This window comes from Peromyscus leucopus, chromosome 16_21 (genome assembly GCF_004664715.2).
Source record: "Peromyscus leucopus breed LL Stock chromosome 16_21, UCI_PerLeu_2.1, whole genome shotgun sequence".
In the NCBI taxonomy this organism is placed as follows: Eukaryota; Metazoa; Chordata; class Mammalia; order Rodentia; family Cricetidae; genus Peromyscus; species Peromyscus leucopus.
Window position 1 is genome coordinate 50,795,134 of NC_051084.1, and position 27,243 is coordinate 50,822,376.

General features: G+C 38.1%; 1 protein-coding gene across 1 annotated transcript in view; it reads right to left on the reverse strand.

Annotated features, from left to right (window-relative positions):
- Nucleotides 1–27,243, reverse strand: part of Khdrbs2 (KH RNA binding domain containing, signal transduction associated 2) — a 518,703-nt gene that overhangs the window by 243,327 nt on the left and 248,133 nt on the right. Inside the window, exon 4 of the mRNA XM_037200029.1 lies at nt 23,417–23,563. Coding sequence (XP_037055924.1) covers nt 23,417–23,563 — 147 coding nt within the window. The remainder of the gene's footprint in view (nt 1–23,416; nt 23,564–27,243) is intronic.

A 27,243-nucleotide genomic window follows, 5' to 3' on the forward strand; every position in this document is an offset into this window, starting at 1 on the left:
TAATTAGTAAATAAAAAAGATAAAGAGAAAAAACTAGTCAGAAAACGAGAGAGAGGGGATAGAAAAATGAGTGTAGTCAGAATATAGAATACACATGTGTGAAATAAACTAAAATATGAATAAATAGAAATATAACTCAAAAAAACCTAACCCATCATGCATCTCTAAATAATACCATAGTGAGAAATATTCATTCCTTCACATGTCCATAAATTCTATAAACGAGCAAATTTAATCAGTATTGGAAATATACTAGAACAGTGCATTAAGTAATTCCTAAACTGTATTTATTAAATACATGGGATAGTGCCATAAAATAAGGCCTATCAAAGTTATATCTTAATTATGATATTTTTAAAGAAAATAATATTTGTTACATTCCTTTAACATTTCTTTAAAATATATTTGGATCATTTGCCCATTTTTTATCATATCTGTATAATTTTAAATGCAAAAGAACAGCACAATTTTTTTCATTTAAAATATATTCCAATTAGATAGACATATAATTTACTAAAAAGAAACTAAAATATCCTGTTTAGTTAAAGTTATACAAATACAGCACAACATAGTTGGTTAACACTTGAGATACTGGACTTGGGCAGAATTTCTTTCCTCTATGTTTATAAGAAAGAGACAAAAAACAGCCATCAACAAAAGTCATTGAAATTTAAAAAAAAAGAAAAGGAAAGATGAAAGAGAGAGGACAGAAGGCAAAACATATATTGCATCTAAAGAGTGAGTCATAGTGTGTCTGTGAATCAGGAAGCAGAAATAGATTCATGTGAAAGTACTTTAAAATTAAATGCAACATTCCAAGATGTATAGCTTGAATCAAAATTCCAGACAAACACAAGCTTGAGTACAAGAAGCAATGGTGATATTTAGAGATTAAGAGGGAGAAAGCAGAGTAAACTCATGACAATGACTCAGACTCAAGAAGCTACAATCTGATTGAGGAGCTGCTGTGAACGGAAGTAAAGACAGAACATAGATGAGGAAGCCACTTAGGGAGAACCTGAGATGTGAACATGCTTACAGAGATGTAGCTGAAGTTTTCCTGTGTCCTTCCCTGCCCACACTCAGGACAAATCTCTCTTACCGCTGGTACCAAGTAAACACACAGAGGCTTATATTAATTACAAACTGTATGGCCATCAGCTCAAGTTTATTACTGACTAGCTCTTATACTTAAATTAACCCATAATTCTTATCTATGTTTAGCCTGTGACTTGGTACCTTTTCTCAGTTCTGCGTTGTCATCTTGCTTCCTCTGTGTCTGGCTGGTGAGTCTTGACTCAGCCTTCCTCTTCCCAGAATTCTCCTTGTCTGCTTATCCTGCCTATACGTCCTGCCTGGCTACTGGCCAATCAGCATTTTATTTATCAACAATTCAGAGCAACACATTCATAGCATACAGAATGACATCACCCATCATACAGAGAAGGCTGAAATCCTTCCACACAGTGCACTTCCTGTACTCTTCCCTGGACATACAGCACAGTCTTCTATGGAGGCCTATGTTACTCTTCCTTCTCACTCAGAAGATTCCAGATGCTATTTCTGTCTTTCCCTCAGTATCTCTGCCTCTTTTTCTCCCTCCCTCTGCCTGCCATACACATATATACACAGGAACACATGAAAAGTAGGCAAGGTTGGTCCCTTCTTCCTGCCCTTCCACAGGTGTCAAAACTAGTTAAATTGATAATCTTATTATCAATGTAAGAGAATATAAAAGCTCTAGAATAGTCATTTCCCATACACAGAGTAGTTTTACTATCAAGAACAATGGAATAATCAAAGATTTATTAATTTTGCTGCACCACTCTCTTTTTCTTAGCTTTCTTTTTCTAGCTTAGTTTCTATTACATTTTAATGAAATACAATATTAATAACTGTTACTACTAACCAAGACTGACTACACATTGGCAAGCTTCCAGAAGTAAGTCAGGAAACATAAATTCAACAAATATCAGTTTCACACTTCCACATCACAGAGGCTCTGCTGCACACCACTTCTCTATCTTTTAAACAACTGCAAAGTACTACCGCTATATTGTAAGTGTATGTGTACATGAAAACAAGAGGCCACCAGACAGAAAATATGTGAAAGTATCCTTGAATGAATGAGCACCTAAAAAAGTACAGGGGAAAAAGTTACCTGCTTTAGCATTGGAAGAAATACTGGCAAATATTAATGAATGACAGTAAGCCCAGATGCATCGGCTTTGACAAGAATATAGACATATGGTGCTCTAAATATAGAGGAACTTTACAGTAACTATAGAGCCCATGTCATGATCATATGACCTCTATGGTAAGGAGGAGTTCTATCTGTCTCTGTTGCTGCCTGCCTTTGAAAATGTCAGGACAGGCAACGTTCAAGGAAAGGGAACCTCCCAGTATCATTAACTTGTACACTTACAGAAAATCATACAACCTAATACTTCTGTGCAATTCTGTAGAGAAGTGTGTTTCTTACACTGTGGATCACTTGTGCATTTTAAATTGTGTGTAGGATACAATGATGTCTGCTCTCTACAAGGGAATGATTTTTAGCTGAAATATTATCCTTAGGGCAGCAGGTCTATTCTTGAGTTTAAGAAGAGTTTTTACAAATATTTTATTAGTGGGCAGTTTTTCTTTAATTTTAAAAAACATCACTCTGTTTATAATTTATACACTTGTATGTAAATTGTTTTTGGAATATTCTCAACTTCCTCAAGTAAGACTAGAAATCAGAAGGAAGGGGCAGAAAGGGGGAAAAATGTAACTCATTTTGGGAAAATGTGCTAATAGCAGATGGTGTTTTCTTCCCTTCTGTGTGCCCCGGGTTACACAAAGGACCTGTGGGACTGGGCAAGATTATTAAAAGGATCTGTGAGCTTAAAATTTATTGTGACTGAAACAAATGTTCAACAATGGCTGGAAAATGTTAAATCCCAGATGAGAGATGTGGTTTCAAGAAACCAATTAGAAACTCTCAAAATTATAAAATCTTACTAGTTTTGTTACAGGACAACAGCTGGGATATCTATTTATAGAATGCAAGCCTTAAAATTCTAAACTTAAGAAGAAAGAAAGTGAACAAACAACATTTTATATGTGGTAGCTAAAAAAAAAAAGCAGATTCTAATTACCCATTCCCTTGCATACACTGCACCATGTGCACTGTATGCTCTAGGATCCACACTATAGCATCACTCAGTAGGGACTTACACTACTCCCCTCCATGTGACTTCATTATTGGAGGAAAAGTTTCTTGTTTGAAGAAACACAGGAAGAAGTCAGTTTTCAAATAATTCCATCTTTGTGTGTATTTCATAAGATCCTAAACTGTTCTTAATGTTACACACAACAGTGATTTATTCCTGGTTTCCTCAGGTGATTTTTTTATCGTTTTTTTTTTTTTTTTTTTTTTTTTTTTTTTTTTTCTGTTTTGACACTCTAGGTACCCAGATATATTCTCAAATCTTATATATTTTAGTTAATTCTTAAAGTGCTTAACCTTTCCTTACGTGCTTTTGTCATTTTATACAAACAAGCAAATCAACTAAGAGTAGTTGTAATGAGTGATGAAGGCAGGATCCGTGGAGGCCACCTTTGCATGCCATGACATAAAGAAAGACTAAAATGTTCTCTGCAATGCCAGCAACCTTATAGGAGCGAACAATTTTCCCCTAGTCATTTCTACCCACATTGATCTCAGATTAGTATTCATTGACAACAAAAATACAAAGACCAAATATGCAGACATAGTAGTCCTGTATTTCATCTGAAGCTAGTTAATATACATAGGGGCTTTGATATTAAGTACAGATGTCTAACTGAACCAATACTAACAGTGTTGTTCTTCTGCTACCGAACATGGAAAATTCTGTCCCTATAAATAAACTGCCGGGTTCATGCATATAAAAGCCAGGCACACCAAGCTGCGCTATGGACTTAAGCCACTTATGGCCTTATTCACTCTTGGTCCTTGCAGCCTCCTCATTTATGTAATGAACATTGCTCATTCTTCTCAGCATGTGTTAACCTGACAACTGAAATCAGTATAAAGCATATGGACATATTTCTGTAATTAAATTTTAGGAAGGCCAGTATCCACAGGACACAATTTCTCATGCAATTTTGTAGTTTTAAAATAGATAATTTCTAATTCATTACAAAATAAAATATTATTTTAGCAGTCTCACATGATATAAAAAAAGTCACTGTAATTTAAAGTTTGGAGTCAATAGAAAGTTGCTTTGGATGGTTTCTCTCCTGAAGAAAGCTCAGTAAATTAAATGTGGAAGACCTTAGCACATCTGGGAAGAGAATAGGCAGAATGTGGCTCCCTTCCTTAAAACATCAGTATATTAGCATCCTTTGTGTACAAAAGAGGATGACTCTTCAGAAGCTGTGTGTAAGTCAGGCCCAAGGGCCTCTTCAAGTCTCAGTCAGTGGACAGCTTGTTAGAGTCATTTTTTACCTATAAAACAGGACGAATATCTTTGCTAGAAAAAAAAAAAGTTCAGAACAGTGGTGAAGAATATTTGAGAAAGAGTTTGGCTTGTAAAAAGCTATTCTTTGCTTATGAGCAAATGTGACACAGACTCACTTTATTCTATGTTCCCTGGCCAGCAAGAAAACCAGATGATTACCTGAGTGAGTAGACTATCAAATGCAGGATTGCTGCAGAGATTGGAGAAATGGACACACATTTTAAGAATTCTCGGATTCAGTTTGCAAGTATTTTTGTTGACTATTTTTACATCTATGTTTATAAGGGAAAATATCTGCAATAGTCTTTTTCTTTGTTGAGTCTTTGTGTGGTTTGGATATGAGGTTAACTGTAAGCACACAAAATGAATTGATCAATGTTTTTTTGTTTGTTTGTTTGTTTGTTTCTACTTTGTGCACTGGTGTTAACCTCTTTTTGAAAGTCTAATAGAATTCTGCTCTAAAACCATCTAGCCCTGGGCTTCTCTTGGTTGGGAGACTTTTAATGACTGCTTTTATATCACTGGGGCTATAGGTCTATTTAAATTGTTTATCTGATCATTCACGATGATCAAATAGGCTTCATTCAAGAAATGCAGGTATGGTTCAATCTATGAAAATCAGTAAATATAATCTATCATATAAATAAACTGAAAGAAAAAAAGCAGACATGATCATCTCATTAGATGCAGAATAGGCCTTTGACAAAATGCAACACTCATTTATATAAAAGTCCTGGATGATTAGGGACACAAAGGACATATTTAATTATAATAAAGGCAATTTGCAGCAAGCCTATAGTCAACATCAAATTAAATGGAGAGAAATTCAAAGCAATTCCACTAAAATCAGGAACAAGAAAAAGTTGTACACTCTTTCCATATCTATTCAGTATAGTACTTGAAGTCTTAACTAGAGCAATAAGAAAACTGAAGGACATCAAGGGGATACAAATTGGAAAGGAAGAAGTCAAAATATCTTTATTTGCACGAGATATGATAGAATACATAAGTGAACCTAAAAATCCCACTGGGCAACTCCTTCAGCTGATAAACACATTCAACAAAGTACCTGAATACAAGATTAACTCCAAAAAATGAGTAGTATTCTTATGTACAAATGACAACTGGACTGAGAAAGGAATTAGGGAAATACCACCTTTTACAATAGTCTCAAATAATGAAAAATATTTGGTCATAATTCTAACAAAGCATGTGAAAGAATTATATGATCAAAACTTCAAGTCTTTGAAGAAAGAAATTGAAAAAGATATCAGAAGATGGAAAGATCTCTCATACCCATGGATTGGTAGGATTCATATAATAAAAATGACCAAAAGAAATCTACAGATTTGATACAGTCTCCACCAAAATCCCAACAAAAATTTTTTACAGACCTTAAAAGGAAAATTCTCAACTTCATATGAAAAACAAAAATCCCAGGATAGCTAAAACAATCCTAAACAATAAAAGAATTGCTAGAGGTCTCATTATTCCCAATTTCAAGTTGTACTACAGAGCAATTTTTTATAAAATCCACATTATATTGGCATAAAAACATGCATTTTAATCAATGGAATCGAACTGATGGCCCAGACATAAATTGACATACATATAGATACCTGATTTTTTACAAAGAAGCCAGAAATACATATTAGAAAAAAAATAAAAGTTAGCATCTTCAACAAATAGTGCTGGTCAAACTGGATGCTTGCAGAAGAATGGAAATGAATCCATATTTATCACCCTGCATAAAACTCAAGTCTAAGTGGATAAAAGACCTTATAATAAAACCAGTGTCTTAGTTAGTATTTACTACTGCTGTGAGGAGACACCATAACCATGGCAACTCTTATAAAGAAAATATTTAAATGAGAATGGCTGGCTTATAGTTTCAGAGATTCAGTCCATTATGATCATGAAGAGGAGCATGGCAGCATGCAGGCAAACATGGTGCTGGACCTGAGAGTGTTATATCTTTCAGGCAACAGAAAGTCAACTAACTGTCACACTGAATAAACCTTAAGAAAAAGAGAACTCAAAGCCCACCCCCACAGTGACACACTTCTTCCACCAAGGCCACACCTCCTAATAGTGCCATTCCCTTTGGGGGCCATTTTCTTTTAAACTAGCACAACCAGATACATTGAACCTGATAGAAGATAAAATGGGGAATAGCCTTGAACATATTGACACAAGATATGACTTTCTGAACAAAGCATGGATAGCACAGATACTACAATCAATAATAAATGAGACTTCATGAAATGGAAAAACTTCTGTAAGGCAAAGGATACCATCAATCACAAAAAGCAGCAGCCTACAGAATAGTTAAAGATTTTTTACCAACTCCATACCCAATAGAGGACTAATATCCAAAATACATAAAGACTCAAGAAACTATATATCAAAAAAATCAAATAATTCAATTAAAATGTGGAATAGATCTAAACACAGAATTTTCAATATCGGACTTTCAAATGACTGAGAAACATTTAAAAACACGTCAACATATTTAGCCATCAGGGAAATGCAAATCAAAACTACTTTGAGATTCCATCTTAAACCTGTCAGAATGGGTAGGATCAGTAACATAAGTGACAACTCATGCTGGTAAGGATATGGAGCAAAGGGAACACTCCTCCATTTCTTGTGGGAGTGCAAACTCATATAGTTACTATGGAAATCAATGGGGCTGTTACTCAGGAAGATGGGAATCAGTCTACCTCAAGATCCAGCTGTACTACTAGTGTGCATGTACCAAAAGGATGCCCCATCCTACCACAAGGATACTTCTTCAATCATGGTCTTTGTAACTTTATTCATAACAGCCTGAAACTGGACAAAAGCTAGATGTTCCTCAACATCAGAATGGATAAAGAAAATGTGGTACATACACAATGGATTATTACTCAGCAGTTAAAAAATACCATCATAAAACTTGAAGGCAAATGGATGGAATTAGAAAAAAAAATTAGTAAGGTAATCCAGACCCAGAAAGATAACTCTAGTATATATTCACTTATAAAAAGATATTAGCCATTACATAAATGATAACCAAGCTACAATATGTAGACCCAGAGACGTTAATTAAAGAGGAAGGATCTGGGGAGGGGAAGCATGGATCTACCTGGGAGGGGGGAAAATAGAACAGATTTTATCGGTGGAATGGGGGCTGTTCAGGATAGCATCTGGGGGATTATGGGGAAGAAGTGTAGAGGAAGAGATTGTGGGAGAGAATGCTGGGATTGGTGGGCATTTGGGGGTGGTGTGGAAACCTAGTGCAGTGTAAACTTCCTGGAACCTATGAAGGTGGTCCTAATGAATACTCTTAGTAATGGGAGATATGTAGTCTCAACTGGCCATCTCTAGTAGTCAGGCAAGACTTCCAGTGGAGGGACAGGGTTGAATTCAATTGAGTTGTTGGCCAAGGGGGTCCCATGGAAATACCCAAACAACCAAGACTGTTGCTAAGTAAAAGGGTTGCCCTCTGAAAACTAACAGCAGGGCCTCATTGCAGAGGACAACACCCATATAATTCATTGAACATGGAGAAGTTCAGCTAGTGCCTACATGGAGCCTTCATCCCTACATTCTTGTCTCTTTTTTGTGGGAAGGTACTCTGCAAAAGAAAAGGTAGAAAGATTGTAAGATCCAGAGGCTAATAGAGAACACCAGGAGAACAAGGCCCTTGGAATCAACCAAGAAAGGTCCATTTGAGCTTACAGAGTCTGAAGCAGTAAGCACAGGTCCTACATGGATCTTCACCAGGTCCTCCATATATATATCCCAGAGAAGAGCACACCAATAGGTTATCCAATATCAAATGAACAGATCTGAAAACATACTTACAAGTAATATATAGACTGAGCAAGTTGTATTTATCTATATCTATCTATCTATCTATCTATCTATCTATCTATCTATATATATATATATATATATATATATACACATGCACACACATATATGCATGTAACAACAATTAATGAAGAAAGACACCACTGATTGAAAACGTGCAAACAAGGAGTACCTGAGAGGGTTTAGAGAGAGGAAAGGGAAGGCAGAAATGGTGTAATTATATTATAGTGTGAAAAAAAGTATTCTCACCAACTTGCCAATGGCCTTCTTAGTTCTTTATTTTTCACTTGTGGGAGAAGACTTCTTCACATTGAAAGGTATTTGGAGTCTAGGAGTTTGGGCCATGGGTTAGTGGTAGAATACTTTTCTAGTAGGTGCCCTACTACATGAGCAATCATTATTCTGGTGTGTAGCTTATGTATGCAATTCTAACATTTAGTACATTTAGGAAACGGAGCTAGTAGGGTTTTGAGCACACACACATACACACACGAAATGAAAAAAAAAAAAACATTCTGGACATCTAAAAAAAATAGGAACTCTTAAAGTTTGACCTTGCAGAGGAAGGATTGTAGGAGCCAAAGGGGTCAAAGACACCCCAAGAAAACCCACAGAATCAACTAACCTGGGCTCATAGGAGCTCACAGAGATTGAACCAACAACTACGGGTTCTGCATGGACTGATGTAGCCACTCTGCATATATGTTACAGTTGTTTAGACTGGTTCTCTAGAGGGACTCCTAACAGCAGGAATAGGGGCTGCTCCAACTCTTTTACAGCCCTTTGGGGCCCTACTCCTCATTCTGGATGACTTTTTTCAGCATTAAAACATGGGGATGTGCTTAGTCTTACTGCAACTTGATATGCCATGTTTTTTTGATACTCATGGGAGATCTGCCTCTTCCTAAACAGGAAAGGAGGAGGAGTGGATTGGGAGGTGGGCACAGAAGAGGGATGGGAAGAGGGACTGGGGGGAGAAGAGGGAAGGAAAATTGCAGCCAGTATATAAAATAAATTTATAAATACATTAATTTTAAAGATGAAAAAGGAGAAAAACATTGGCCTTGGAAACTTCAAGATTCTAGGCTGTCACAAGTGAAAGCAGATATATCTAGTGATGTAGTGTGCATTCAAAGTCTATATTTGTAAATTACCATTACTTCAAAGTGAGCACTTGATTATTTGGACACTGTTTTCCTGTTTGTGAGAAAAACTATCTCATTCTAATAGTTATTTGCTGCTTCTTTTTTTCTGCATTCCAGGCTATATCAATCAACTGGCTATGCTAAAGTCGTCTTCATTTTTAGCAATAATAAAACATACCGCTAACATAACTCCTCTCAGAACTAATAATGATTTTTAGCTATATTCAATGTCATAGGTCTGTTATTTTATGATTATTTAGAGAATAAGAAATACTAGTATTAGACGATAAATTTCTCAAATAAACCAAAAATAGGATCACAGTACCATAGCAACAGAGGAAGCATCGCTCAGCAGGTAACAATTAAACCAATTCCTGCAGCTCTTTGCTTACTTCTCTTAACTCCCACATGGTTATATTACGATTACTTACATGAAAAGGGAATGCTTTTCATAACAGCAGTCTGAGGAAATTCTGAGTAACATTTACCAACCACAGCACTGAAGGACTGCTGCCAGCTTATGGGTTGTGCTTTCCTTAGTGCACAGACAGAATATTACGTCATATTCTGGAGTTGATGATGCTCTTGTTTGCAGGCTGAGGCTGCAGTCAAATGCTCATCTCCTCCCACAGCAAGCGCAAAGGCATCTGCTACCTCCCACTATGTCTTCCCACCTTGGAACATCACTTGTGTTTGCTTGTGGGTTCTTGTTTAATACATTATTTCTCCTACATGTTCATCTGCATAAAACACTGATGAAACTTCCGTTTAAAATAAAAATATAGCATGGATCTCATGGTAATACTACTTACGCATCTATTATATAAGTAAATGTATTTGCATAAGACATTTATGGGCAATGTTTTACATTCTTTATGCTTTAAAATATTATTAAAAAGTTTTTGTGCATGAAAATCCAGATTTTTCTCCCTCTCCATACTGAAAGCACCTTCATCTTTTTCTAGCTTTTCTACATCTGCTTACACTCCTGTGTGACAGTGTCCTATTCTAATTTCAGGGCAGGATGATCCTCTTATAAACAAAATGAGAGGCCCTCTACTTGTTTTTGTCATAAGGAAAAAAAAAAACCTTTACTTTTATTCTACAGTCAAATTCTCTATAAGTTTTCAATATGGCTTTCCAATATCTCGAACTGAAATTAGTACCTTTAAATGCTCCATTTTTTTTTTTGATATATATTTTTTATTTTACAATACCATTCAGTTCTACATATCAGCCATGGGTTCCCCTATTCTCCCCCCTCCCACGCCCTCCCCTTACCCCCAGCCCACCCTCCATTCCCACCTCCTCCAGGACAAGTCCTCCCCCGAGGACTGTGATCATCTTGGTAGACTCAGTCCAGGGAGGTCCAGTCCCTTCCTCCCAGACTAAGCCAAGTGTCCCTGCATAAGTTCCTGGTTTCAAACAGCCAATTCATGCATTGAGCACAGGACTTGGTCCCACGGCCTAGATGCCTCCCAAACTGATCTAGCCAATCAACTGTCTCACCTATTCAGAGGGCCTGATCCAGCTGGGAGCCCCTCAGCCTTTGGTTCATATTTCATGTGTTTCTATTCATTTGGCTATTTTTTTCAATAATTGAGTAAAACTGAAATTTATTATATGCCACAGTCGTCCTATGGACCTCCATGCTATATATATATATATAGCCTTTATGGTTCTATGGGTTGTGGTCTGATTGTTCATTTTATATCTAGAATCCACCAATGAGTGAGTACATACCATAACTGTCTTTCTGGGTTTGGGTTACCTCACTCAGGATGATTTTTTCTAGTTCCATCCATTTGCCTGCAAATTTCATGCTTTCATTGTTTTTCTCTGCTGAGTAGTACTCCATTGTGTATATGTACCACATTTTTTTCATCCATTCTTCCGTTGATGGGCATCTAGGCTGTTTCCAGGTTCTGGCTATTACAAATAGTGCTGCTATGAACATAGCTGAGCATGTATCTTTATGGTATGTATCAGCATTCTTTGGGTATATGCCCAAGAGTGGTATGGCTGGGTCTTGAGGTAGTTCGATTCCTAATTTTCTGAGAAACCGCCATACTGATTTCCACAGTGGTTGTACAAGTTTACATTCCCACCAACAGTGGAGGAGTGTTCCCTTTGCTCCACATCCTCTCCAACATTGGTTGTCATTGGTGTTTTTGATCTTAGCCATTCTAACAGGTGTAAGGTGGTATCTCAGAGTCGTTTTGATTTGCATTTCTCTGATGATTAAGGATGTTGAGCATTTCTTTAAATGTCTTTCAGCCATTTGTAGTTCTTGTTTTGTGAATTCTCTGTTTAGCTCTTTAGCCCATTTTTTAATTGGACTGTTCAGTGCTTTGATGTCTAGTTTCTTGAGTTCTTTATATATTGTGGAGATCAATCCTCTGTCAGATGTGGGATTGGTGAAGATCTTTTCCCAATCTGTTGGCTGTCTTTTTGTCTTATTGACTGTGTCTTTTGCCCTGCAAAAGCTTCTCAGTTTTGAGAGGTCCCATTTATTAATGGTTGTGCTCAGGGTCTGTGCTGTCGGTGTTTTATTTAGGAAATGGTCTCCGGTGCCAATGCGTTCAAGAGTGCTTCCTATTTTCTTTTCTATTAAGTTTAGTGTAACTGGATTTATGTTTAGGTCTTTGATCCACTTGGACTTGAGTTTTGTGCATGGTGACAGATATGGATCTATTTGTAATCTTTTACATATTGACATCCAGTTATGCCAGCACCATTTGTTGAAGATACTTTCTTTGTTCCATTGTATAGTTTTGGCTCCTTTGTCAAAAACCAGGTGTTCATATGTGCATGGATTAATGTCAGGGTCTTCAATTCGATTCCATTGGTCCGTATGTCTGTTTTTATACCAGTACCAAGCTGTTTTTATTACTATAGCTCTATAGTAGAGTTTGAGGTCCGGGATGGTGATGCCTCCAAGGGTTGCTTTATCATATAGGATTCTTTTAGCTATCCTGGGTCTTTTGTTTTTCCATATAAAGTTGAGTATTTTTCTTTCCAAGTCTGTGAAGAATTGTGTTGGGATTTTGATGGGGATTGCATTGAATCTGTAGATTGCTTTTGGTAAGATTGCCATTTTTAATATGTTAATCCTACCTACCCATGAGCATGGGAGATCCTTCCATTTTCTGATATCTTCTTCAATTTCTTTCTTTAGAGATTTAAAGTTCTTATCAAAAAGGTCTTTCACTTGTTTAGTTAGTGTTATCCCTAGGTATTTTATATTATTTGTGGCTATTGTAAAGGGTGATGTTTCTCTGACTTCTTTCTCGGCCCTTTTATCATTTGTGTATAGGAGGGCTACTGATTTTTTTGAGTTGATCTTGTATCCTGCCACTTTACTGAAGGAGTTTATCAGCTATAGTAGTTCCCCGGTAGAGTTTTTGGGGTCACTTATGTATACTATCATATCATCTGCAAATAGTGAAAGTTTGACTTCTTCCTTGCCAATTTGTATCCCTTTGATCTCCTTTTGTTGTCTTATTGCTCTAGCTAGAACTTCTAGTACTATATTGAATAAATATGGGGAGAGTGGACAGCCTTGTCTTGTTCCTGAATTTAGTGGTATCGCTTTGAGTTTCTCTCCATTTAATTTGATGTTTGCTGTTGGCTTGCTATAAATTGCTTTTATTATGTTTAGAAATGTTCCTTGTATTCCTATTCTTTCTAAGACCTTTATCATGAAGGGGTGTTGGATTTTGTCAAAGGCTTTTTCAGCATCTAGGGAGATGATCATGTGGTTTTTTTCTTTCAGTTTGTTTATATGGTGTATTACATTGACTGATTTCCGTATGTTGAACCATCCTTGCATCCCTGGGATGAATCCTACTTGGTCGTGATGGATGATTGTTTTGATGTATTCTTGTATTCGGTTTGCCAATATTTTGTTGAGTATTTTTGCATCAATGTTCATGAGGGAGATTGGTCTGTAGTTCTCTTTCTTTGTTGCATCTTTGTGTGGTTTGGGTATCAGGGTAATTGTGGCCTCATAAAAAGAGTTTGGTAGTGTTCCTTCTGTTTCTATTGTGTGGAACACTTTGAAGAGGATTGGTATTAGTTCTACTTGGAAAGTCTGGTAGAATTCTGCACTGAAACCATCTGGTCCTGGGCTTTTTTTAGTTGGGAGACTTTTGATGACTGTTTCTATTTCTTTAGGGGTTATTGGTCTATTTAAATGGTTTATCTGGTCTTGATTTAATTTTGGTATTTGGTATTTATCCAGAAAATTGTCCATTTCTTCCTGGTTTTCCATTTTTGTGGAGTACAGGTTTTTGAAGTATGATCTGATGATTCTCTGGATTTCCTCATTGTCTGTTGTTATGTCTCCCTTTTCATTTCTGATTTTGTGAATTTGGGTGCTCTCTCTTTGCCTTTTGGTTAATTTGGCTAGTGGTTTGTCTATCTTGTTGATTTTTTCAAAGAACCAACTCTTTGTTTCATTGATTTTTTGTATTGTTCGCTTGTTTTCTATTTCGTTGATTTCAGCCCTCAATTTGATTATTTCCTGGCGTCTATTTCTCCTGGGTGAGTTTGTTTCTTTTTGTTCTAGAGCTTTCAGTTGTGCTGTTAATTCATTGGTATGGGATTGCTCCATCTTCTTTATGTGTGCATTTAGAGCTATGAATTTTCCTCTTAGCACTGCTTTCATAGTGTCCCATAAGTTTGGGTATGTTGTACTTTCATTTTCATTGAATTCTAGGAACTCTTTAATTTCTGTCTTTATTTCTTCCTTGACCCATTGATGTTTCAGGTGGGCATTATTCAGTTTCCATGAGTTTGTGGGTTTTCTATAATTTTTGTTGTTATTGAGTTCTAACTTTAAGGCATGGTGGTCTGATAAGATACAGGAGGTTATTCCAATTTTTTTGTATCTGTTGAGATTTGTTTTGTGTCCAAGCATGTGGTCAATTTTTGAGAAGGTTCCATGGGGTGCTGAGAAGAAGGTATATTCTTTTGTGTTAGGATGGAATATTCTGTAGATATCTATTAGGTCCATTTGAGTCATAACATCTGTTAGGTCCTTTATTTCTTTGTTAAGTTTCAGTCTGGTAGATCTATCTTTTGGTGAGAGTGGTGTGTTAAAATCTCCCACTACTAATGTGTGGGGTTTGATGTGGGTTTTAAACTTTAGTAGTGTTTCTTTTATGAATGTGGGTGCTTTTGTATTTGGAGCATAAATGTTTAGAATCGAGACTTCATCTTGGTGGATTTTTCCCATGATGAATATGTAATGTCCATCCTGGTCTCTTTTGATTGATTTTAGTTTGAAGTCTATTTTATTAGATATTAGGATAGCTACACCAGCTTGTTTCTTAGGTCCATTTGCTTGGAAAACCTTTTCCCAGCCCTTTACTCGGAGGTAGTGTCTGTCTTTGGAGTTAAGGTGTGTTTCTTGTATGCAGCATATGGATGGGTCCTGTTTTCTTATCCATTCTGTTAGCCTGTGTCTTTTTATAGGTGAGTTGAGACCATTGATATTGATGGATATTAATGACCAGTGATTGTTAATTCCTGTTATTTTTTTGGTTGTGTTGTGTTGTCCTTCTGTGGTGTATGTTGGTGTAGGATTATCTATCGCTTGATTTTTCATGGATGTGTTTAGCTTCTTTGGGTTGGATTTTCCCTTCTAGTGCTTTCTGTAGGGCTGGGTTTGTGGACAGGTATTGATTAAATCTGGTTTTATCCTGGAATATTTTGTTTACTCCACCTATGGTGATTGAGAGTTTTGCTGGGTATAATAGTCTGGGTTGGCATCCGTGGTCTCTTAGTGTCTGCATGAGGTTTGTCCATGATCTTCTAGCTTTCATAGTCTCTATTGAGTAGTCTGGTGTTATTCTGATGGGTTTGCCTTTATATGTTACTTGGTCCTTTTCCTTTGCAGCTCTTAATATTTTTTCTTTATTCTGTGTGTTTAGTGTTTTGATTATTATGTGGCGAGGGGACTTTTTTTTTGGATCCAGCCTATTCGGTGTTCTGTAAGCTTCTTGTATCTTCATAGGTATTTCTTTCTTTAGGTTAGGAAAGTTTTCTTCTATGATTTTGTTGAATATATTTTCTGTGCCTTTGAGTTGGTATTCTTCTCCTTCTTCTATCCCTATTATTCTTAGGTTTGGTCTTTTCATGGTGTCCCAAATTTCCTGGACGTTTTGTGTTAGGACTTTTTTGTCTTTATTGTTTTCTTTGACTGACGAATCTATTTTCTCTATCATGTCTTCAGCGTCAGAGATTCTCTGTTCCATTTCTTGCAATCGGTTGGTTATGCTTGTTTCTGTAGTTCCTGTTCGTTTTGTCAGGGTTTCTATTTCCAGCATTCCCTTAGCATGTGTTTTCTTTATTGTCTCAAATTCATTTTTCAGATCTTGGAATGTTTCTTTCATCTGTTTAATTGCATTTTCTTGGCTTTCTTTGATTTCTTCCCATTTTTTGTTCGTTTTTTCTTCCATTTCTTTAAGGAGTTTTTTATTTCCTCTTTAATGGAGTTTTTCATTTCCTCTTTAAGGGAAGTTTTTATTTCCTCTTTAAGGGAGTTTTTTATTTCCTCTTTAAGGAAAGTTTTTATTTCCTCTTTAAGGTAGTTTTTCAATTCCTCTTTAAGGAAAGTTTTTATTTCCTCATTGAGGGAATGTTTTATTTCTTCTTTAAGGGTCTCTATCATCTTCTTAATGTCATTTTTAGGGTTGGTTTCTTCTGTTTCTTCTGTCATGGTATGTTTAGGTCTTGCAGGTGTAGAATCACTAGGTTCTGATGTTGCCATATAGGTCTTTATGTTGTTGCCTGTATTTTTGCACTGGCGTCTACTCATCTCTTCCTCTGTGCGGTGCAGGTGGTGTCTGTGTCTGAGAGTGCCTCTCTTGTTCTAATTTTTAGTCTTGGTTTAGTAGTGGTTCTTGGTTAAATTGGTGCTATTGGGCTATTTCTTCAGGGGCAGCTGATTTCGATCGGTGAATTATATACTTATGATTCTGGTGATCTGGTTTGGTGTCTGGGTAGCGCCTTCTTCTGTGTTCCCAGGTCACGTTTTGTTCATTTGTCAACTCCTCAGCTGATCTTGTTTCCTCAGACTTTAAACTGTAGGTATCTGAATCCTCTCCCAGATGGGTTTCAGCTGAGCAGGGTAGTCTCACCAACACCTCCAAATTGTTGGGTTTCACAGGATCAGCAGCTGGGCACTGGGTTGTCCTCAGACGGAGTGTTCAGATTCGTTCTGGTCCTGACCCACCGAGATAGCTTCTTCCCCAGATGTTGGGGTTAGGGGCGTCCCTGTTCCAAGCTGCGTCTGCTTGTCTCCGTCGTCCCTGGGCCTGTTTACCTCTGCAGTCCGCCGCCGGGCCTGTATGTCCCTGTCAGCTGCCACTGGGTCTGTCTGCCTCTGGGGGCCGCCACCGGGCCTGAATGTCTCTGCAGGCTGCAGCCGGGACTGAATGTCCCTGTCGGCTGCTGCCGCTGGGCCCGTTTACCTCAGCGGGCCGCTGCTGGGCCCGTCTACCTCCACAGGCCCCCGCCGCAGGCCTACCTGCGTCTGCTTGTCTCTACCACCGGGCCTGTCTACCCCTGTGGGCCGCCGCTGGGCCTGAATGTCTCTGCCGGTTGCCGCCGGGCCTGAATGTCCCTGTCGGCCGCTGCCGCTGGGTCCGTTTACCTCAGCAGGCCGCCGCTGGGCCCGTCTACCTCTGTGGGCTGCCGCTGGGCCTGAATGTCTCTGCCGGCTGCCGCCGGGTCTGAGTATCCCTGTCGGCTGCCACCGCTGGGCCCGTCTACCTCCACGGGCCCCCGCCGCAGGCCTACCTGCGTCTGCTTGTCTCTGCCACCGGGCCTGTCTACCCCTGTGGGCCGCCGCCGGGCCTGAATGTCCCTGTCGGCCGCTGCCGCTGGGTCCGTTTACCTCAGCAGGCCGCCGCTGGGCCCGTCTACCTCTGTGGGCTGCCGCTGGGCCTGAATGTCTCTGCCGGCTGCCGCCCGGGTCTGAGTATCCCTGTCGGCTGCCACCGCTGGGCCCGTCTACCTCCACGGGCCCCCGCCGCAGGCCTACCTGCTAAATGCTCCATTTTAAGAAGGATGACTATCAGCAAGATACATGTCTAATATAATGGAAGAAAGAGAGAATCTGGAATGGTCCATGCATATATGTATATATATTACAGTTCAACTTTCTACCAAATAGTAAACTTCATGTGTTAACTATAGTCTATATAACTATATAACTATAACTATATATATATATAGCGTATATGTATAACTAAAGTGTATAAATAGCGAGAAACAACAATATAGCAATTTTATTTAACATTTTTCTTGATAAATTCCAAAACCATAATTATTAAAGAACATATAAATATCCGGTAATTTAGATTATATTACTAGGCATTCTTTTCCAACTTTTTCCACTGTTCTTTTTTATTACTACTTATTTGAGAAATTAATAAAACTTGTTTTGATCATATTCAAAATGTACTATTATTCTGCTAAATGTACATAGTATTAAACTAACCCTAATGAATTATCCTTATATCCATAGATTCATGCATCTCTCAGCCCTCACCTGAGAAGCTTCTATATACAATAGATGATTAATGTAGGGACCCACAAAGGTGCGGAGACTAAGAGACTTGCAAGATGCTCAGTCCTAAATGAGACACTGATCACCCCCCTCCCCCAAGGCTAAATGATCATTGTATAATAGAAGACAGAAAGAGTGTAAGGGCCAGAAGCAGTGGATGACTACAAGAAACATTGCTTTCCACACAAGGCAGAGCAACTACAGATATGAACTCGCAGTGTCTTAGTTAGGGTTTCTATTGTTGTGAAGAGATATCATGACCATGGCAACTCTAATAAAGGGAAACACTTAAATGGGGAGGGGGTTTGCTTACAGTTCAGAAGTTCAGTCCAGTATCATCATGGTGGGATATGGTGTGTGGTGTGTGGGCAGACATGGTGCTGGAGAAGTAGCTAAGAGTCCTACATCTTGCAGGCAACAGGAAATGATCTGAGACACTGGGTGTGGCTTGAGCATATGTGAGATTATTCAGTCTACTTATTTTATTAAGTTTGCAGTGTCTGAACAGGGACCAGTAGGCTAGAAATTCCACCTGAGACAATAGTAATTACTTCTTCTTTAGCAACTAATTTAATTACAGAAATTGAGTTGATTTTCAACATCCTAAAGCATTCAGACATTTCATTACTGGTTACTCATTGTCATACTGGTAGTTTTGATAACTGTAGAGCATGGGGGCAGGTGTATTACTAATTATGCCTCACAGAACAAGGGGAAGATCAAAAGTTCCTATGGTGAAAGACACAGTCTTACAGAGAAATAAGATGTCAAGATGTCCGTGGAGTGTTGGAGTCCTAGTCTACATTAGTCTTCTGTATTGTTCTAGAATTCATCTTACTGATCTGAATTCTTACTTTTGATCTTTATAAATAATAAATGTCCAGTTATGTTATATGTTATCATCACCTGAACTGTAAAATCAAATATCAGAAGTAATGTAGACAACTGAGAGGATATATATATATATATATATATATATATATATATATATATATCAGTTTGTATTAGCTCTTTGTGGTTCTTGTGATAGTTAAAGTAGACAGATACTGTCCTTTGCCTGGGGCTAAGCAAGGCAAGAAGGAAAACAGTATCAGTCAGAATGGCTGTCACAGATGGTATAGCATATAAACAGCATTGGGAAAGAGGTCCACAGTCACAGCCCTCAGGACATTCATGTTCAAACAGGTAAACAAAGCATAAAGAACACTGCCTGTCTATCTATCTATCTATCTATCTATCTATCTATCTATCTATCTATCTATCTATCTATCCATCCATCCATCCATCCATCCATCCATCTACCTACCTATTCATCTCTCTATGTACAATATAAATGTAATAAATACCTATGAGAGAAATAAATTAGGTAAGGACAATGAATCAATATGTTGAATAGAATGATCAGTGATGTCATGAACCTGTCACAACAGCATTGCATGACAAAAGGCAACAGAGCAAGTTACTTCAGATTTGTAGTTGAACAAGTTCCTGTATATGTAGGTTTGAGAAGATGCTAAAGGAAAAGGGAATAGCCATTTAATATTTTCAAGAAGAGTCTTCAGTGCTCCAGAGTTATCAGTGAGCTTGCATGTTGCATAAACAAAAAACAAAACATTTAAGAAGACAATGATGAGACAACTGCATGAAAGAGGAAATCACAGAAATGGCAGGGGCGAGGGGGAGCCCACAGTTACATGGTCCATACAGATCACAAATGTGGCCAGATTGCATTTGTATTACATGTTTTCCTGCTGAATTTGGTCAGCCATTTCAACAGTTAGACTATAATAAGACAAACACTATCAAACAAGGTGTTAAATTCCCAACTGGGTCTAGTATATATATTTCAGTGGATAAAGTAGAAATAAAGTGATCAAAAGGTAGAATATATGAGAAAGTGATGCATGTCATTGGTATTTACTATAAGGAGGTTAACTTAGCCTGTAGTCTATGTCTCATATATATATATATATATATATATATATATATTATATGTATATCAATAACATATTACAAGTAACATTATATGGACTGAGAAGGTTATACTTAGGAATATATATGTAAAGATATATGTAGGAATATATATGCATAAAATAACAATTAGTAAAAAAAAGATTCCATGAATTTGAAGAAGAGCAGGGAGGAGTACATGGGAGGGTTTGAAGAGAGAAAGGAAAGGAAGAAATTTGTAATTATATCATAATCTCATATATATGTATACATACATACATACATACATACATACATATACACATATATATACACACACATTATATATAAAACCCCAAACAAAAAAAATGACATATTACTTTGTCTAACACATTTTACCTCATACTCTGGTGTGGGACAGAGAAAAACCAATATTTTCATTTAAAACATTTAAATTTCATTATAAATGCGATCTCTTTCTAAAAAAAGAGGGGGGATATGATACAGATATATAGGATATAGAGATGATAGGATAAAAGGGTAGATAAATGAACCTACTTTTAAAGAACAACAACTTGTTTAAAATGTTTGACATTGGTATAGATTTTAGTTTATGTTTAAAATGTTTTACATTGATATAAATTTTAGTTTATTGATACAAACTTAAAGTTAATTTTGTTATACTGTGTGTATATTTCTACTCTTGTTTAAGGTGTTATGTTTGTACAGCTCATTTAAAATTGTAATGGATAATTAAAAAGATTAATAATTAGTCATCTATGATAATCATACTCATAGCCATGTTAGTTAAGTCTTCTAGGTATACATAGATATATTTCAGATAGATAGTTAATCTTCAAATACTTCAAAGACCTACAAAATATGGCATTTAAAATATTTTAAAAATTTAGACTTTCTGGACAGTGAGACATGTCTGCTTCTGGCAGCATCGATTTACTTCAGAGAGGAGAATGGGCATTGAAGACATTCTGTATGGAGTTTATCTTTACCTTGACAAAAATAGCCATTTGGGCAAGAAACTGTTCTTGCCTGGACTGCTTGATCAACTGGACATACAAGACCCATAAAAAGGTGACCACTAAACTTTGCTTGACAAAATGGTCCTTCAGGTTCCTGCTTCACAGAGGAAACTGCCAGACATTCTACAGGACACTAAAAAAAGTGACTGAGAGACTCTAGGCCTGTGGGCTAAAGACAGATGCCTCAACTTTACAAGAGAATTTTAGATGACTGTCCAGGCTGCCAGCTGTCTCTGTCTACCCTACAAGACTCCTAAAAGTTGCTTATATCCTTTTCCCATTTCTCAGGTAATAGTATATCCTTCTGAGGTCTTTGATGTAGTTAAAGCTAGATAGTTACAATTTTCCTTAATTATGATAAGAGATAAGTTAGATATAAAACCTTAGACTCATAAATATAAAATAGATAAGATATCTTCTTTAATTTTGCCAAATAAACTAGTTATTATAAATAGACTAGATATTATAACTGTAATTCTTGCTTGATAATTGTTTTTTTAATCTGTAATTTCACTGTGTAAAAGTTAAAACCTTCCTTTTTGAAAAAAAAAAAGAAGAAAAGGGCAAGTGCTATGGATATTGTTCTGTATAAATAAAACACTGATTGGCCAGTGGCCAGGCAGGCAGTATGGGCGGGACAAGGAGAGAGGAGAAATCTGGGAAGTGAAAGGCTGAGTGAGAGAGACACTGCCAGCCGCCGCCATGACAAGCAGCATGTGAAGATGACGGTATGCCATGAGCCATGTGGCAAGTTATAGATTTATAGAAATTGGTTAATTTAAGATATAAGAACAGTTAGCAAGAAGCCTGCCACGGCCATACAGTTTGTAAATAATATAAGCGTCTGTGTGTTTATTTTATAAATGGGCTGTTGGACTGCCGGGGCTCGACAGGACCCGGAGAGAAGCTCTCCAGCTACAAACAGATTTAACAAATCAATTTTTCCAGTGTTTTCTTATTTTTAAACCCTTTGTGTATATTATCCTGTTTAATATTTATAGTAATTGTGAAGTGAGCAAATTATGATTATATTCATTTGAAAGATCCAAAAACTGATGCTCTAAACATTTAAGTAGATTATCTAAAGCCATACAATGAGATTGTGAACAGACCTAGCCTCATTACACATATGTTTATCTGGCCTGTTCCTAAGTAACTAGACTAAAATGCTTTACTCAGCCTAGCACTAAATATTTCCTTGTAAAACCAAAGGAAGAAAGACTATAGCATCATCAATCTTGAGAATGAGATCTATTTAGGAAGGTTTCTAGATGAGACTCAAGTAGTAATTGTGCACATGCAATTAAGAAATACTCAACTTAGTATGACATATTCTATAATTGTGTCTTGACAAAGATTCATGTTGGGATTGGACATGTAATTAGAAAATGTGAAGAGAACTTAATGCTTGTACACTTAGGGAATTCTCTGATATTTTTCCTTTCCAGTTTTCAATACCACTACTAATCAGGAGATCTTATCTGCCAGCCACCTTCTCTGAGGTTTTTATCGAGTATACAAATCTCCGGTTTCTTCAGTTGCAGATTAATCTCAGCTATCTACACTCTGGGCTGAGGATCTTTCCAAGATCTTCCAGGGAGCTTTACTGAGCATTCTCTCAATTTCTCACTATTAGTCTCAAGCCTCTTGGCAAGATTTCTACTTAAGCACTTGTTTCTAGAATGCTCAACTGTCAACCTTAAGACTTCATGCATTTATGTTCGTCTGTTTCTTAGGAAACCAGTAGGGAACTCTACTCAATTTGTAGCTGAATTTGTCAACATACTAAATGAGCATCCTCTATTATTCTCACATTGCATGGTGAGTTTATATTTCCATCTATCTATGTTAACATTTATCTGACTCTATTAATATTATGTGCCTCTATTAATATTAATACTATATGTTCTATCAGCCAGAACCTGACATATTACCACATAAAAGGCATTTGTTATTTTAAAATACTATCATTGCCTTACTATAAATAATACATATTCAATCTCATCTTTTCTTAACTATATTTTCCTACTAATTATAAATTATCAAAATACATATTAAGGGCTTAAAAGAGGGAAAGGCGAAATAAATCATGCATTTTTGCTTGCATGATTTTCTTATTAGTGTTTCTGGTTGTGGACTGGTGTATACTATGCAAAGGGCTGGTGATGAATACTTATGTCAGACAAGTAGAAAGAGCCAACATGCCAGGTTTTATAAAACCTGTCTTGTGTGCCCTATTTATTTAAAATTTGTATCCAATCTACATATAGATAATTAATGTGCAGTGTGAATTCCCTTCCAAAACGTCAGTAGAGATCAAAGATACAATTTAAAATAGGAACTGATAAGAAACAGTTTGTAAAATCAAAAATCACTTACAGGTACCAGGAATTTTTTAATCTCTTCCAAGGCATGACTCATCCGTGAATAAGCTTCCCCAGGTGGAGCAAACACTTCAATTAATACATGCAGTTCATCACTCAGGTGTGCATACTTGGCCTCTCCGCTCTTCCTCAGCTCTTCTTCCTGTGAAAAGGTTATTTTTAGAAAAACGGATCCACTCATTTTGCACATTCTGCATTGATTTAACATTTCCTGAGATTATGACAAAGGGCCACAATCTAAGTAAATTTTCCAAAAGTAAAAAAGCAGCTCTTGGAAAAATAAAAATCTGCTGCAAAACAGTTGACAATTTCCAAATAATTCTTCTGGGTTGGAATCATCCACCACAGATTTAAATCAGCTAGGTGAAAGGGAGACACCTAAGTGCTGTTAATCCTTGCACATACATTGCTACATTTCTGAAGGACAAGGTTCTTTTGTGTATAGTATACAGTAGTACTTTGTATGCAGTATATAGTACTTACTGGCATTGCTGCTCTGGCAAAGAATAAAAGTTGGGTTCTCAGAACACATGTTGGGCAGATTACATTCACCTGAATTCACCTGTAAATCTAGCTCTTCTGTTCTCCACACACAACCCACCCCCACCCCCGCCTCCCTGCAAGAGCAAAGCTAAAAAAAACTGCATCCATGCTGCCTGTTTGCTGGCTTAGCTACCCTTCTTCACTCTTATACAGTTCATGGCATAGCCTAGGGAATCATGCCACTTACAGTGGGCTGAGTCAATAGACAATCAAGACAATCTCTCTTATGGATACACCCACAGGCCTATCTTAAGATAATTCCTCAGGGGAGACTCTCTTCCCAGGTGATTCTTCACTGTAGCAAGTTGGCATTTAAAATCAGGCACATGCCTTAATTTACTGAAGATCCTTTAATAGAAGTTCAGCTGTACCTTAAAGGAGATCACTGTCTGACCTGAAGAAGGAATATTGCTGTATGGGCTCAAGTGGTCTGAGCAATGCACATCAGGGGTCATCTCCAGCAGAGGGAGAGTCTTCTCCCATCTACTGAATTTCATGTGCTCAACTTGATCTATTAGAAAATCATGAGCAGGAGATATTTTCCTTGAAGTTGAACAAACTAAAACAATATACATTAGACAAGAGGATGACTAGAATTTCTTCTAAAGTTAAAATTTTGTAACTCACCTATGGCTTGCATTCAGTTCTGGTACGTAAAACCTAAGTGTTTGAAAACAGCGTTTCCCAAACAATTTGTCCTATGTGATGTATTTCCAGGACAAAGTTTTTGAAAAGAGCAGAGTAGGAAAATGGAAAGGATTTTGGAGACTGCAGTCTAGATGTGAATTAATAGTCACGGTATTTTCTATATGTGGAATGTGAGCCTAGATACTTAATTCTCTGAGCTTTCTAGCATTTCATCTGGAAAACAAGATAAGCTAAGTTGCTGTGGTGACACATGCCTGTGTGGCCCTGCTACACTGGAGCTAAAGAAAGAGAAGCGAGTGTTCAAGATCCAAATGAGTGAAAGCATGAGCTCTTATCCCACCTTACACGGATACAAAGACAAATGATAACCCATTAAGCCAGCTTTAGATTTCCATGCAAAAATGACACTTGGTAAAGCAGATAACTTTCAGATAAATACCATACTGTTAATACTAGAGAAATTTAAGATTTTTATTTCTTCTGGGAAGGAGCAAATTGTTGTTGTTGTTGTTGTTGTTTTAACCATTTGGCTTTTGGGGGGGCCCACCCCCCAGCTCCCAAATAAATCATATGGAGGCTTATTCTTTCTTATGAATGCCCAGCCTTAGCTTGGCTTATTTCTACCCAGTTTTTCTTAACTTTAATGATCCCATCTACCTTTTCTCTCTGGGCGTTTATCTTTCTCCTATATACCTTCCTTTATTTCTTACTCCGTGGCTTGTTGTGTAGCTGGGTGGCTGGACCCTGGAGTCCTCCTCCGATTGCTCTTAGATCTTTCTTGCTCTCTTTTTCTCCTATTTATTCTCTCTGCCTGCCAGTCCCACCGCTTTTCTCCTGCCATGTCATTGGTTGTTCAGCACTATTAGACCAATCAGGTATTTTGGACAGGCAAAGTAACACAGCTTCACAGAGCTAAACAAATGCAACATAAAAGAATGCAACACATTTTTGCATCATTAAAACAAATGTTCCACACCATAAATAGATGTACCACATCTCAAAATAGTATTCCACAACAGCAAATCACTTGATTATGTTTTTCTTTTTATGACTTTTAAAATTAAATTTTTTAAAATGTTATTTCACTTTTAATGATTCTTTGTGGATTTCACATCATGCACTCCAGTCCCACTTATCTCCCTTTCCCCTCACATCTGCCTTCTGCCCATGGAACCTCTCCCCTAAAACAAAACAATATTTAAACAAAAAACAAACCAAACCAACAAACCACCCTGTCCCCTAAAAGAAGAACCTTGTCATGGAAGCTATAGTATGGCCCATTGAGTTACACAGTTTACTCTTTAGTCCATTGATCTTTACTCCTACGCATTCATTTCTACGAGTTATTGTTCTGGTTTGAGGCCTCTGGCTTCTGCTGCACTATGAATAATGGGTTCTCTCTGGGGTTCCTATTGGATAGCCTGTTGTTGTCCTGTGTCCTGGAAACCCTGCAATTTTGGATCTATAGGTTTCTCCCCTTGACATGCTCTAACAGTCCATAGATGAGGTGGATTAGGGAATGGGCTAACTCATAGCCCTGGTTCTGGGTCTGGGTGATAGCTGGGTTGATCAGTCTGCAAGCTTTCTCTCATCATCACTACCCAGAATAGCTCTCTAACATTGCCTCACCTAGCTTACCCAATGCAGCCTACTGCAAGGGGAGGGGCCATTTCTCCTGTTCTCGGGTCCTCAGATCAGGCTCACCTGCGCTCAAACCACCAGGGCCAGCTCTACTGTTATGCCCAGGTGAGGTGCAGGGCCCTCTCTTCTGATTGCTGCAGGGGATCATAGCATACAGGGGCGGGTTGCAGGATCAGCTCTCCTACTCTCACACCCTCAGGCCAGGCTCACCTGTCCCGAACAACAAGTTCAGCTCTAGTACTGTCCAGGTGGGGTGCAGGGCCCACTCTCCTGTGTGCTGCAGTTGGTGAGGGGCAGGGCTTGTTCTCTCACTCTTGTAATCCTAGGGCCAGATCTCTTGACCGTTGCAGGTAGCAGGAGGCAGAGGGCGGAGGACATCCATCCTTCCCTCACCCATGTTACCACAGGCAGAGGAAGGGGTGGGCAGGTCAGCCTCTGTTGCTTGCATACTGTCAGGGCTGGCTCGCCTGCATACCAGACAATAGGGTCAGCTTCAGTGTGCTGCCCAGGTGAGTTGCACACCTGTGATGAGGGTTGGGGCCAGTTCTCCTCCAGCTTGGGGCAGGGCCAGCTATCCCAGAACCAGTGAAGGGCAGAGCAGACTTGGATCTCCACACTTGATCCTGTGATCTCTTGTGCTAACACGGGCCATGGACATCATCACAAACCCCAGCTGCAGCAGGACCACAGACCCACACACCCACACATGGCCCTTGGCAGCAGCTTAGGCCTAGATGTCACCATGGCCCTGGAGGCAGCACAGGTCACTCAGATCAGTATGGTCCTGGTGGCAGCATGGCCCTTGGATAGCAACATGGTCTCAGATGGCTGACTGGACCCTGGGCATCTGCAGAGCCCTTTGTGGTAACAGGAGTCATGGACATCACTCCAGATCCTGGCCACTGCAGGGCCATGGACCCAGATAGGCAGCATTCCAGGCCAAGATGTCTCCATGGCCCTAGGTGGCAGCACAGGCTACCCAGCTCAGTA